General features: G+C 42.8%; 1 protein-coding gene across 3 annotated transcripts in view; it reads right to left on the bottom strand.

Moving 5' to 3' along the window:
- Positions 1–13,495, bottom strand: part of PPM1H (protein phosphatase, Mg2+/Mn2+ dependent 1H) — a 299,883-nt gene extending 286,388 nt beyond the window's left edge. For 2 of the 3 annotated variants that reach the window (XM_002752683.6, XM_035256216.3), the window contains exon 1: positions 12,834–13,495. In XM_002752683.6, the coding sequence (XP_002752729.1) occupies positions 12,834–13,078 (245 nt within the window). In that variant the 5' untranslated portion in view covers positions 13,079–13,495. Of the gene's footprint in view, positions 1–12,261; positions 12,389–12,833 lie in introns of those variants that run through there. The other variant, XM_078336206.1, reaches the window with a different exon arrangement.
- Between the last annotated feature and the right edge of the window lie 1,007 nt (positions 13,496–14,502).

The following is a 14,502-nucleotide window of genomic DNA, read 5'->3' as shown; positions in this document are numbered from 1 at the left end:
CTTTTGTTGAGATGGAGTCTCACTGTTGCCCAGGCTGGAGTGAAGGGCTGCGATCTCAGCTCACTGCAACCTCCGCCCCTGCCCCCCAGGTTCAAGCGATTCTCCTGCCTCAGACTCCTGAGTAGCTGGGATTATAGGCACCTGCTACCATGCCCAGCTAATTTTTGTATTTTTAGTAGAGACAGGTTTTTGCCATGTTGGGCCAGGCTGGTCTTAAACCCCTGACTTCAGGTGATCCACCCTCTATGGTCTCCCAGAGTGCTAAGATTACAGGCATGAGGCACCATGCCAGGACACAGTTTTATTTTCAAAAAATTTATCAAAGGATTTTTTTCTTCCTATACTTACATAAAAAGGATCACGTGGTAAAGAGGCACCATTTTATTTTTTTATTTTTTTTGAGACAGAGTCTCAGTCCTGTCCCTCAGGCTAGAGTGCAGTGGCATGATCTCACTGCAACCTCTGCCTCCTGGGTTCAAGAGATTCTCCTGCCTCAGCCTCCTGAGTAGCTGGGATGACAGGTGCACACCAACACACCGCTAATTTTTGGATTTTCAGTAGACATAGGGTTTCACCATATTGGTCAGGTTGGTCTCAAATGCCTGACCTCATGATCTGCCCACCACGGCCTCCCAAAGTGCTGGGTGGGATTACAGGCATGAGCCACTGTGCTCAGCGAGGCACCCTTTTTTAAGAGCTTCAATGTCTATTTGTCAACTCCCTGAAAGGACGGTAGAGCACACTAGCCACTTTGGTCCTCTCAGCTGGGCAAGTAATTGATCTTTCTGTGTGCCCACATCCCTGGGATGATTAATTACACCATGCATCTAGCAAGGCTCCATTCCCCCTGGCTTGTGAAAGCCAGGAATGCAGATGCATACACCCCAGATGGCCACACTAAGAGCCCACACTGCCAAGGACAATGACACACATGCTATGCTGAATGCTACCACACTTCTTGGCCCTAAAATTCACTTACTTGCAAAATTCCCATTAAAACTTGACTCTGAAGACCAAGTGGTGGTGCCCACTTGCAATCCCAGATACCTGGGAGGCTCAGGTGGGAAGATCACTTGAGCCCATAGGGTGATAGGACCGTGCCTGTGAACAGCTACTGCACTCCAGCCAGGGCAGCACAGCAAGACACCACCTCTAAAACAAACAAGCAAACAAACAACCTGACTCTGCTTAAGTAAAGAAAAACTTAGGTAACACATCTCCCAAATTAAGTTTTAAAGGGGACTCACATAAAACTTCACGGTTTGAGCCCCATTATTCAGAATTCCTAAGTACATTTCCTTACTTCTAAGCAGCTACTGACGTTAAAACACATGCTGTATTTACTAACTTTAGAAAAAAGAAACATCACTACATAAAATGTACAGATTATTTTTTAAAACGTATGGGCTTTCCAAAAACATTTTAAAATAGCAATTGTAGTCCAAAAGCACAGTAATTTCGACAAGGTTTGGACTGTTATACTTAGAAATGCACATAAACTAAGGAAGTATAATTTTGAAACTACTACACCAATAGAACTTTTTTAAAGTACTGTTAAATGCATCCTTTTATTCAAAACTTGATGTGCCAACATGCCTTTATTCAATGTAAAGCCTCTTGGACATTACCTTTGAGTAACAAAATGCTTTTAATTTCCTTATGTGGCATTTTGTTTATGGGGATAGGATGTCTTTTTTTTTTTTTTTTTTTATAATTTCACACAATGAATGGTCAGGTTTCATGATTCAGTGATGGTTACCTGGATCATGGGATAGCCTGTGATTCTAAAGTAACTTGATCTCTCTCTGGGGTTCATTTTCCTCTTTTATTGAATATAGATAACAGATGCTTACATTTAAGCATTCCAAAGCAGGGTCTTAATAATCAAGCAGACCTATAGGGATGTAAGTTGGTATTCTCTTACTCTTTCTCCTAAATATGAGAGCATAAAGTTCACAGAAAGAAAATACAGCTAGGCAGTTAAATTTTGCTGCCATTTAGAGAAAATGAAGTCAGAACTAGTATAACAACGTAAGCACTATGGATTCATGTTCCAGAGGGCCCAGCTGATCTGACCACACCGGAAAAAGAGCAGCTGAGCAGGTACTTTGCTTTCCTAAGCCGTCTAGTGGACAGTATCTACTTCAGAGGTGTGGAAAACACAGTGGAGTCTTGATTCATCACGAGCACCTTTCAGGTAACACATTCTGAAGTCTTTATTAAAGAGTGCTCGTCAGATAGCATTCACCCGCCTGGCCGCCGACTGAAAAGAGGAGTGACTCAAGTTTTAGACAGATTTCCTAATTTAATTAAGCGGGAGCATAGCAAAGTGATACTTTTAAATTTGACCTCATGTGAAGCTCAACTATGTGGATGCTAAGTTATGAGAAGCTTATCAACTGAGTGAGCCTTTGCAGGGGGCCAATGTTATAAAACTCAAGTCTAAGGTGGCCCCTCCCACGCTTAAGGACCCAACTGCTAATGCTTTTCTCAACTGAGGATGTCAAAGTCATTCAAACTAATTTTTTAATTTTCTAAGGAAAACAACTTAATAGCATAAATTAAGGCCACTACACCAAAGGAAACACACACTTAGAAATAAGAGTGGACTGATGCATGGGCAGAGAAATGGGTGCACAGGCAGGTAAATGACAAAGCAAATCTACCAAAATGTCAATCACAGAATCTAGATGGTGGGCATATGGGTGTTAAGTCTACAATGGTTTGACTTTTCTGCGTGTTTTAGAATTTTCATAATAAAGTGCTGGAGAAAAAAAAATTCGAGTCATAATCACAATAAAGGAGGCAGCAGGCCCCATTGTGAAAAACCTCTTCCTGGTGTAACCCCAGGAACTCAGAGTTTTGAACAGCAAAGGGCATTGGCAATCCTCCAGAGCAGGTAAAATACATGGTTTTATGGGTCCATGAAAAATTAGAAAAATAGAAACAACATCATAGCATTTTCATAAAACTAAAAGTATTTGTTTTTGTCTGTTTTTTTGAGACCGAGTTTCACTATTGTTGCCTAGGCCAGAGTACAATGGTGTGATCCTGGCTCACTGCAATCTCTACCTTCCAGGTCCCAGGAATTCTCCTGCCTCAGCCTCCTGAGTACCTGGGATTACAGGTGCGTGCCACCATGCCCGGCTAATTTTGTATTTTTAGTAGAGGCAGGGGTTTCTCCATGTTGGTTAGGCAGGTCTCAAACTCCTGACCTCAGGTGATCCTCCTACCTCAGCCCCCAGTGTGCTGGGATTATAGGTGTGAGCCACCTCTCCCAGCCTAAAAAGTATTTGATTTAAAAACTGTTCTTCTGCTGAGATTATATGCCTCTATGCTTCTGGTTTTAAAAATCTTTTATTTCATGAAACACTGGTGATGGTAGATGACAGATCTGATTATGTCCACACTTAGCAAAATAAAAACTTAATAACCTCATGTCAGTCTTGTCAATATTTCTGAAACGATAAAAGGTTACAAAATAAAAATTCTGGGAATTACCAATGTAGTTCAATGACCCCATTTTGCAGGAAGAAACTGAGGCCCAAAGTAGGATTCAGTGGGGCAGTAGCCAGCTTGACAACTGTGGGGAGTTCACCAACTCAAGGGTCAAAAAGGTGACTCACTTAATTACAGGTGGTATTACTTATCCAAGGAACAAATCCCAGGTTACACACAGAGGGATGGAAGCCCCTTGTAAGAATCATCCACATAGCCGAGTTTTCAGTGCTGCCATTGGTCTTCTGGAACATAAACACTGTCCTGCTCAGCATTTGAAGTGAATTTCTTACAGAACTCAGTTTCTGAATTTTGATGCTAGTCCTTCAACCACGCTTGCACAAACATAGCTAACTAGTGACATAATACAAGTGCATAAGGAGATGCAAATTTACCACGTTCCAGATTATCTCCACTGGTCTTATTTTTTTTCTAAGTGTTTCTCATAGCCAAATGGCTAGCACAGAATTTTAGGCAGAATATTCTGAAAAAACAGAATACATTTTTTTGGTAAGCTTCTAATATTCAGGGAAACCAAAGATATATTTGATAATGATCCAAGTAGCAGACTATAAGACGTGAGACTTCAACTGGTTCAAGATGTGCAATTAGCCAGGTGTGGTGGCTCAAGCCTGTACTCCCAACACTTTGGGAGGCAAAGGTGGGTGGACTGCTTGAGCCCTGGAGTTCAAGAGCAGCCTGGCCAACATGCAAAACCCCATCTCTACTAAAAATACAAGACTTAGCCAGGTGTGGTGGCGAGTACCTGTGGTCCCAGCTACTAGGGAGGTAGAGGCACAAGAATTGCTAGAACCTGGGAGGCAGAGGCTGTACTGAACTAAGATCATGCTACTACACTCCAGCCTGGGTGACAGAGCAAGACTCAACTGTGTCTCAAAAAAAGAAAATGCATTCAGTAAGCCTGCACATATTACGATTTATAATGTAATATTTATAATGTATTATTAATGTAAAATTTATATATATTATATAATAATATAAAATATAAATAGATGTATATATTATAATAATATAAATATTAAATTAAAACCATGTCTAATAAAGGGAAAATGGTAAATATCTTAGACCAATTAAAAAAAGGGAAACTATGGAAGTTGAACTTTTGTTGTATAAAATAAACATCCATTTATCAAATACGTCTCTCATTACCTTACCTGTCTAGACAAATGAGATGAGGAAAAGAAATAAAAATTACAGTGAGCAGGTAGGGCACAGTGGCTCACACCTGCAATTCCAGCACTTTGGGAGGCCAAGGTGGGCGGATCACTTAGGCCAGGAGTTGGAGACCAGCCTGGGCAACATGACAAAAACCCATCCCTACTAAAAATACAAAAATTAGCCAGGTGTGGTGGCGCGTGCCTGTGGTCACAGCTACTCGAGAGACTGAGGCATGAAAATCGCTGGAACTAGGGAGGCAGATGTTGCAGTGAGCCAAGATTGTGCCACTGAACTCCAACCTGGGCGACAGAACAAGACTATCTCAAAAAACAACAATGAGCAGAGCTCTGCTACATCACACTAGCCAGGTTTATACCCCTGTGGCTGAAGAGCTACATCATCTTATACTAACGTGTAGTACATGTTTGTTGGGACAAACCTTCAAGCCACATTTAGTTCCAAAGCTTGCCTGAGTCTTTATCCCTTCTATGGTGTCTTTGGGGCAGTTATGAATTCCTAGCATAGACAGCTGCCCAAGGGCTCCAAGACGGGGCAGCAGGTACATTCAGGAACAAACACTATTTGTCTGTTGACACATTCGTCTATTTGGTCATTTCATCTGTCTTCTAATAAGTGCCTGTAACAAATAAGGTTCTCAAATGTTTGTTGACTGAGTTATCTATGGTAGTAGAATCTTCTGAACTATCTGCCCAGCCCCTAACTACCAAACCACCTCCTTTTTAAAAGAACTGCCCTTTCTCAGGGGTGGGCCCTGGCAGCCATATTTATGATCACCTATGTCAAAGGTGGACATCTGACACAAACTGAACCAATTGGAGTCTCTTTTCCCAAAATTCAAATTAACTGAGGCAGCAGTTGATGTGGTCTCGTTGCTTGTTGGTGGCATGGAGAAGTTACCCGTGCCATGGCAAAAGACTGAAAGAATGGCTACTTTGTTCCTGGATGACTTTCTAGTTCAGGGTTCCAATACCTTGTAAAATTCAAGTTATTCCTATACTTGGGTTTTGTAAAAACAGTTGGTATCTTCTCCATAATCATTTCCTTCCCTCCCTACCCCAAAGTTAACTCAAAGGCATTTCTATGACTTGGCAACCAAGAATAGTAAGTAGAAAAAAGGAGTAGGATGGTTGATACAGAACTTTAAATGTTCTAAGCCTGATATGAAATAGAGGCCATAAGAGATTAGGTATGACCACCCAAATATTAAATTTTGCATTGCAAAGAAAAAAAAAGTTAAAAAATGAACATGTTAGAAAAAAGTATTGTAACATAATAGGCCAAGGGTTAACAGCCTTAAAATATAAGGAGCTCTTATAAATATGAAATATTATCTCAACAGAAAAATGAATAACAGGAAAACCATAAAAAGATATTTACATGGCTAATATCCATAAGTATATATATGTTTATTCATTTTCTTCAATAATCAAACACAGATTACAATGAAGTATATTTCATCTATCAGATCACTGACAAATACTAAAAGCTTAATACTAAAGTAGTAGACACTGCTGACTGCAGTGTGAACTGATACAACCAATCTGATATGTTATCACAATTGTGAATGTGCATAGCTTCTAACAAAGCTTTTCATGTCTAGAAATTAATCATAAGGAAACAAATGGACAAGCTGAAAAAAAAATAAAGATATTCGCCAAAAGCCTAAAAGTAAATCTAAATGTTCAATGGGAGATTCACAAATGAGAAGCCCTTCAATGGAATATTAGGCAGTCAACATATATGTTGGTCTGGGCGCGGTGGCTATGCATGTATTCCTAGCTCTTTGGGGAGGCTGAGGCAGGCAGATTGCCTGAGCTCAGGAGTTCCACACTAGCCTGGACAACACAGTGAAACCCCATCTCTACTAAAATACAAAAGAAATTAGTCAGGTGTGGTGGCATGTGCCTGTAGTCCCAGCTAGTTGGGAGGCTGAGGAAGGAGAATTGCTTGAACCTGGGAGGCAGAGGTTGCAGTGAGCTGAGATCATGCCACTGTACTCCAGCCTGGGTGACAGAGCAAGACTCTGTCTCGAAAAAAAAAAAAAAAAAAGAAAAGAAAAAAAGAATATACGTTAGAGGAATCCAACGTATATTCTTAAATGAAGGAGAATTTTAAAAGACATATAAACATATGACTATCTTTTATTTTTAAAAAAACCTGTATAAAAAATATGAAAGACCTAATCTAAAATATTAACAGCAGCTAATGAATTTACAAACAATTTTCACTCTGTTCTTCATACCTTTTATGAGTCTACATTATCTGAATTACCGATAATGAGTATTTTATGGTTAAAAATGTTTTAAGTATTTCATTAGAAACAATACAAAACCACCAAAGGTAGTTTGGTGGATATGAACTAGATACGAATCCAAGATTTGCCACTTAAAAAGCTTTGTGACTTTGCACAAATCACTTACCTACGTTGCATTCATCTCATTAAATCCTTAAATGTAAAGTGCTTAGTACAGAACCTGCACGCACGACTAGCTCAACAAATGACTATCGCATTTAGCAATTTGTAATGCCTCTAATAAAGTATACATAGGGATGTTGCCATCACTATTTGGTATACAGGAGATGAGCCAAACAAATAATATACTGTACCGTTCTTAAGCTAATAATTTGCAAAGTATTGACTGTAGTATCAAATTGGAAAGCTAGTGAAAAACCACTTATCTTAAAAACACAGACACACAGACACACACACACACACACACACACACACAAACATGGGAAAGGCTCCTCAACTCTCTGCCATAACATTTACACTATACAATTAGGTTCAATCCTGCTTCAGGGCATCTGCTATCCGTACATGGTCAGTAGGAAACACAGTCAATTATGGAATGTCACAGAAGTAATGCGGATAAATCAGAATGAAAAGCATGGTTAAATAAATGCAGTGTCACTCACTCTTTTCCCCTTCTCCACCATCTGCAAGGATGACAAAGATTCTCTCCTCCACCAACTTTAGTCAGGTCTCTCTTCTCTACTAGGCTACAACATTGGTCCCAATCCTGTTCTCTAAGCAAGAATCCTGTTAAGTCAGGAAAGCAAAAATCCCCCAAATTTGATATCTGCTCAGATTCCTCATTCCCCACCTTCGATGTCTAAGTCTTTGGTCTGTTTTCAGCAAGAATCCTGCTAGGTCAGTTTAGTTTAGTTTAATGTCTCTGCTGAGTAACTTTCCATTCCACTGACCCCTCATACTCTGCTCTTTGGCTGTGGATGCAGTATTGGGAGTTAAACTGGATTGTTGTCCTATATTGCAACAGACCTGAGTAAAGTCTTCCCCAGCATTGTAAAAAGTGTCAGAGAAAAAAAAAAAAAATATATATATATATATATATTTTTTTTTCTCTCTCTCTCTAACAGCAGCAAGGTCTTGAGCCTTCTGGTACAAAGTTAATCACAAGCTGGTTGGAAAAAATAAGTTTGCTTCCCTAATGTGACTTAAAGGCTCCAAATACTGAGATTCAAAATTGCCCAGCAGCATTAAGACATTAAAATCAAAACTCCTGGTGCTGGTGGTCCCTTTGAACCTTAATAGCCTATTTCACTTTAATTTCAAAGAAAGGTACAAAAGGGGGAAAGATTATGCTATACAATTTTCTTGAGGATAATGACTATGTCTTATTATATTATGAACCCAGCATGGGACCAATGCTGAACACATAGTAGGAGTGCAATGATTTCATCAATTGAGAGAAATATAATGGAAGCAGATGATTATTTCCTGAAAAACCATAGTATAAATTAAAGGGGACAGGCTAATCAATCCTCCCTTTAAATTAGGCAAATCATAGAACTATAAAGGCACCGGAGTTTACTTCTGCCAAACACTGAGAATTAAAAACAACTTTCTTGAACATTATGTGTTTTTAGAAAACAATTCCAGTATGCAGTTTTAAATTTTCAACTAGTACTGCTATAACCTTAAGTTATTGAAAAGCACTGTATAGTGGGGTCATATCAGAGATGATGATGTCTACCTAAACTGGGACTGAAACATACAGTAAACACCCCCCTGCATAGTTAAACTGTTTGCCTGAAGCATCACCAGTCCTTGAAAGAAGCTGATGTAGCTTCCTAAGAAAAGAGACATCCCCAGGCGCTCCACCTAGGGTGGGATGATTTCTTTATATTTTACATCTGAAACATGAAGGAACACTTAACTGTTTGCTTTAAAATAGGAAATTTATACCTTTTGCAAGTTACCAGAAAGGTAGCTGACATATCTCAGGCTACTTTGGACTTCTAACTCATCTGCAAATAGCCTCACCCACTTCTTTTTGTCCTTACACAGTAAGAATAGAGAACCTCAAGTTTTTTTCAGTTGCAAAAGTCAAACAGGAAGTTTCCAAGCAGGAGTTCTGCAAAGACGGATCAGAAAGAGGGGCAGGTGTGCCAGGACGGTTAGAAGGGAAAGAGAAAGCTCAGGGGATTTCTGAGCTTTGGGGCAAGAAAGAAATAGTGGTTTTTCTGTCATCACTACCGCCCAGCCAACTCATGTCATTTATTGGTAATAAGCAATTAGTGCCAATGATTTAGGAGACAGCCTGCTGAGTCCAAAACAAATCCAAATACTGTAGGCTGTTTGCTAGATTTAAATAAGGTTATTTCATCCAAAATTTCATAATTTTGAACTCTGAGACATATACTTGTATGGTGTACCTTTAACTGATGCTCTCAAAGTAGCTTTTTGTTCATACTTACATCTGGGGTACTTTCATAAGAAATAGGAAAAAAATAATTTATGGTTATAGCTATATCTAAGTAAAATTAGCTATACTTATGTATTCTTTCTGTACAAGTAAAGAAATATGTCACTGATTAAAAAAACCCTCAATATGATGTGTTAACATACAGAATACTGTTGCTCAAAACCACAGCACATTCTTTGGCATTCTCTACTCTGCAGTTTCAGGAACAACTTCCATATCTGCTGGCATTTCTAAGACCAACTGTTCATCAGTAGGATAAAAATAGGGCAAACAGGTAAAAAGAGAATAATGGGTTCCTAACCCATTACAAAAACGAACCAACCTCCACTTGGGTGGTATTTAAGAGAAAGGAAGTAGCTGCCGCATGGTCTCTGGGTCAGACTGTGGCTCCCCAAGGACTTTATCAAATGAGCAGATCAGACAGGCTCAGTCACTGATTTCAAAGCCAAACTTAAAACTTGCTAATGCATGTTTTTAGAATGATTTGATACAGGGCTTTACAATCTTGCAAATACCCCTTAACCAAGTGGCTAAACTTTTCAGCTGTAATAGGAAGCTTTTAAAGAGCCGGGAAATTCCGTCTAGGACAATACCAATGAGTACTGAAATCAACAAGCATCTCCAGTTTCCGTATCCTTAAGTCTAGCAGCGGATTGCTTACAGCTAATTCTCTAGTTCTATAGCCTATAGAGTCTCTCTGTCTCTCTTCTTGAAAGGGATTAACAGTGTCAAAAGATTAGACCATTTCACCTTAATTTTTCTACCATTTCAAAGGGTCAGTCATCAACATCAACTCAATCACCAAAAGGTGTACAGATGAATGCATCATAATTTAATCCACAGGCGAGAACAAGTTTGGTGTTGTGAGCTCTGGAGTCAGACTGCCTGGGTTCACACACAGGCTTGACTGAAGTCGTATGACCTTGGGCAAGTTGCTTCATCACTTAGTGCCTCTGTATTCTCAACGATAACGTGGAAATGATAGTGCCTACCTCAGAGGGCTGTTGTGAGAATCAGATGATATAAAACAGTATAAGCACCAAAGAGTAAGCATTAACTATGTTAGCTACTCCTAATAGTACATATTTAAGAAGAATGAGGTAATTTTGTGTTGACTTATGAATACTGTCAATGACATAGGGTTTTGTTAAAATACTACACTAACATGCTTAGTATGAGTCTCTTTTGAGAAGAAAAAAGAAATGCATGGTATGTAGTTATGGGGGCATCCGAAGAAGTCTGAAAGGCAAATATCACCCAAACATTGAACCCTCATTACTCCTATCAAGTGAGCGAGTGCTGGTGAAGAGAAGCTGACTTTTTTTTTTTTTTTAATATGTCTTTGCTTGAATTCTCTCACATGTATTACTTTGCCACTAACTCTAACACTGTAACATTTTACAATGGCCTTCCTAGCCTTCAAGTTGAGTATCTCTGTTTTATTCTAGGAAAAAAATAAACTTTCTAGGGATAAGAAAACTCCAGAGAGGATGGGGGAGCCCTCGAAGCACTCTCCTGCTTGTCTCATTGCGTCCAGTGCCTACCACAGCCATGAAAACATTCTGAAATTCTTTCCTTTCCTTCATGCTTATCTGAGGCTTTCCTTTTACTATGTCTAAACGGTTTCCACCTTCAGTGTTTGATTATCTTCTCTCATAACTTTCTCACCATTGCCTGCTTTTTTCTCCTCGCCCTCTGACAGGTGCCCTCGCTCAGGGAAACTCACTGGAGTGGGGACAGATCACTGGTGTTTGGCAGTCAGGTGTTTGGTAGGCATAAAGGCCCCCATCTACATAATTATAGGACAGGATATGCCTCCAAGTTGCTTTCTGTCTCGTAAAGGGTCCAAATGGGCTTTTAAACAACGTTTTTATTTCAGTCAAGAAACAGTATTTGGTATGTTTGGCAGGCACTTTTTCCCCCTTTAGGTCTTTCCTTACACAGGTGTTTATTTTTGCTTTGGCTTTCCCTTGGAAGTTACAATGTTATTTTGTACCTTTCCCACCCACAACGTTCTCTTCCGTGTTTGTCTTTTCTGATGTGTTAATTTATACTGTCTGATCTCCCATCAAGCGCATCTCTGCCTCTTCACTTTCACACTCCAATCGTCTGGCCCCATTTACACATGTTTTCTATTTCAGCCCATGGAGAAGTGCGTTTATAGGATGATGGGAGAAGGAAAGGAGAATTAGAGATACTAAGCAGAGCGGCTTCCAAGCCGTCTCTCCCACCGGAACCCGCAGCGCCGCGAACCAAGCCTGCCCCGGGGTATCCGGGCCAACAGAACAGGGTCAGCATCCAGGCGCCCAGGCGTTGGAAAAGCTGATTGGTTTCCGGAGGAACCAATCAACGAGCGAGGCCGTGCACGGGTAGGGGAGGGCCAAAATTATTGAGCGGATGGGGTTAAAGGAAAAGGCACAGGTGTGCCAGGCAGCAGGTTTTGCGTGCACTTTGCAACCCCCGGTTCATTAATAACCCCGAATTCTAGTCTAGATGTCCCCTTTCTAGTTTTCTAGTTTCATAAAGCTGAGAGAGTAGACAGAAGGGAAGACGTTACTCATCTTACCATTCATAAGATCGTTATTAATAATCAATGGAAAAGTGGCCATGGAGCGGGGAGGCTGGGAGGGGAGGGAGAGCAATACAATCCTCCTCCTCTCTTTTCCCGGTTCCACTCCAGGTCGTCAACCTAACTCAGTCGGTTTCTGAAACGCAAGCTTAAATCACCAAAGCGGATTAGCAAAATGCTATATTAGACAGTTGGAATAAGTTTCCCCCTCCCCAAGGGCTGAGGGAAACAGTACTGGCATTAACGGAACGTGCAGCATTTTACTACCTGCTAAAGGAGAAGCGAAGGAACTCGCGAACTGAAGTCAGAGAAACTGAGACCTTCGGAAATGTACAACCAGTACTCGGACGCGGCCACCTCCTGGGATCGGACACAAGTTCCCAGGCGCAGTGACATCTCCTCTAAGCCGCCACCCCACAAACTCATCACGCGGGGGCGCAACGATATTTTAGGAGCGTGGGGGTACAGACAGCAGATTTTCCTAATGTGTTTCAAACTTCATCGGAGCTTTTCTGTCGTTTTTTTTTTTCCCCCGCGACTGACACAGCCCCCAGATTCACAGACCGGTCTCACCTTAGCTTTCCCACGGTCCAGCGCTGCCACCCACCCCTTCACCACCCATACCGGGGCTGGAGACGCCGCGTCCTTGGGTTGGGGGAAGAGGGGAGTGGGGGAAAGAGGGAAACGGCCAGTTTAAGTAAAGAGCTCCCCGCCTAGGCCTGGACGCCGGCAGCTAGTGGAGAGCCCCGGGGCCGAGAGGCAGGGAGAGGAGAGGGCTGGAACCGTGCGGGGAAGGGCCGCGAGGACAGCAGGGGCGCCGCCGGTGTCGCTGCACTCACTCTGCGTAGCCAGTGGCCCAGGGCAGCCGCCGAGTCTCCTTGAGGATGAGGATAGGGCGGGCGATGTGGTCGGCGCTGCACTCCACCTCGTCCTGAGACAGCCCCAGGAACTCTGGCCGCCCGTAGGGGAAACGCAGGGGTAGGTCCGAGCCTCCGCAGCCGCCGCCGCCGTGCTCGGAGCCTGAGCTGCCAGCCATGATGCCGCCCATGAAATTGGCCACGGCAGATTTCACTCGAGTGAGCATATTACTCCGGCTCCCGGCTGCAGCGGTGCGAGCAGGAGGCGGCGGGGGCCGGGCGAGGCGCAGCGCGGGGCATGCAGGCTGCGGTGGGCGCCAGGCGCACCGGGAGTCGGGCCGCTGGGACGCGCCGTGCGCGGCTCCCGGAGCCTAGTGCTGCAGGGGGCCGAGCCCCGGCCTCTCGTGCTCCGTACCGCGGCCGCCGCCGCCTCCCCCCGCTACACTTCCGCAACGGACCGGCATGGAGCGGGCCGGCCGGGGGAGTCACCGCAGGCTCCGGGAGCGCCCAGGCGGCTGCAGCGGCAGCAGGTCCCTTCCCCACCCCCTTCGCTCGGCTCCGGCGTGCGCGGAACTGAGCCCACCCGGCAAGCCCGCAGAGCCGCCGCGGCTGCTGCCACGGCTACCGCCGCCGTTGAGTCATGTGATAATCAGGCTGCCAGGGCTCAGGCTGCTGCGGTGGCCGTTGCTCAGCCCCTCCCCTGCCGGCCCGAGCGAGACTCGCACCGGGATCGTGACCTCCAGGGGGAGGGGAAGCTCGGCCAGGTCGCTACCTGGCGTAGGGGATGGGGGCGCTGTGAGCTGGAGGCGGTACAGGTGTTAGGGGCTGTCACGTGGAGACGGGCAGCCGGGAAAAGCGTTGAAGAATCCACCCTCGGAGGAATGCTGCCTTCACCCTCCAGAAAGGAAACTTCGGGAGCTGGGGGGGGGGGGGGTGGCGGGGAGGGGAAGACAGGTGCAGTCAGGATGGGGCGGTTCTAAGTCTCGTGGTGAAGCCAGCAGTCACTGGATGTAAGAGACTTTTCAGGGCTTAAAAATAAGCCGATACGGTTTGCACAAGAATTATTAAAAGTTTTCCCTAGGTATTTGTCGAATTACCACTAGATGTATTATTATCTATGGAGCAAACCTTATTTCGAACCCAGAACAAGAAAAAAGATCTTTGTAAGAAATCGGAGGCTTGTCTGAGTGCAGTGGTATTTACAACTAATTGATCACAAATTACAGATTTCTTTGTTCTTTCTCCACTCCCACTGCTTCAATTGACTAGCCTAAAAGGAGAAGAAACAGCTATTTTACTTCTTAATTATTAAATAAATTTATACAAGCATTTTCCTCCAACGTAGCAACAAAAGTATCTTTTCAAAGCTTCCCTTGTTTACTATCTAGACACTTAAATGCAGTCGTATTTGAATTTTCTTAATTCGGAACACTTGGAAAATTATCTAAGGGCACTTACAAAACTAAAGAAACTTAAGTAGAACATAGCAGCTCAATTAAATGCTAAAGTAAAAATGAATAAGTTTTTGCAATGAGAAAACATTTTTGGTGATCATATGTTAAAATAGAAAACATGTCTTAAAAACTGAATCCTTCATCAAGATGAACATTTCTCCAATATTGTCTTTGCGGGGGGAGGGGAACTTTGCAAT

This window comes from Callithrix jacchus, chromosome 9 (assembly GCF_049354715.1).
Source record: "Callithrix jacchus isolate 240 chromosome 9, calJac240_pri, whole genome shotgun sequence".
Lineage (NCBI taxonomy): Eukaryota > Metazoa > Chordata > Mammalia > Primates > Cebidae > Callithrix > Callithrix jacchus.
Note: the sequence above shows the minus strand (reverse complement) of the source record. Positions and strands in the feature narration are given on the sequence as shown.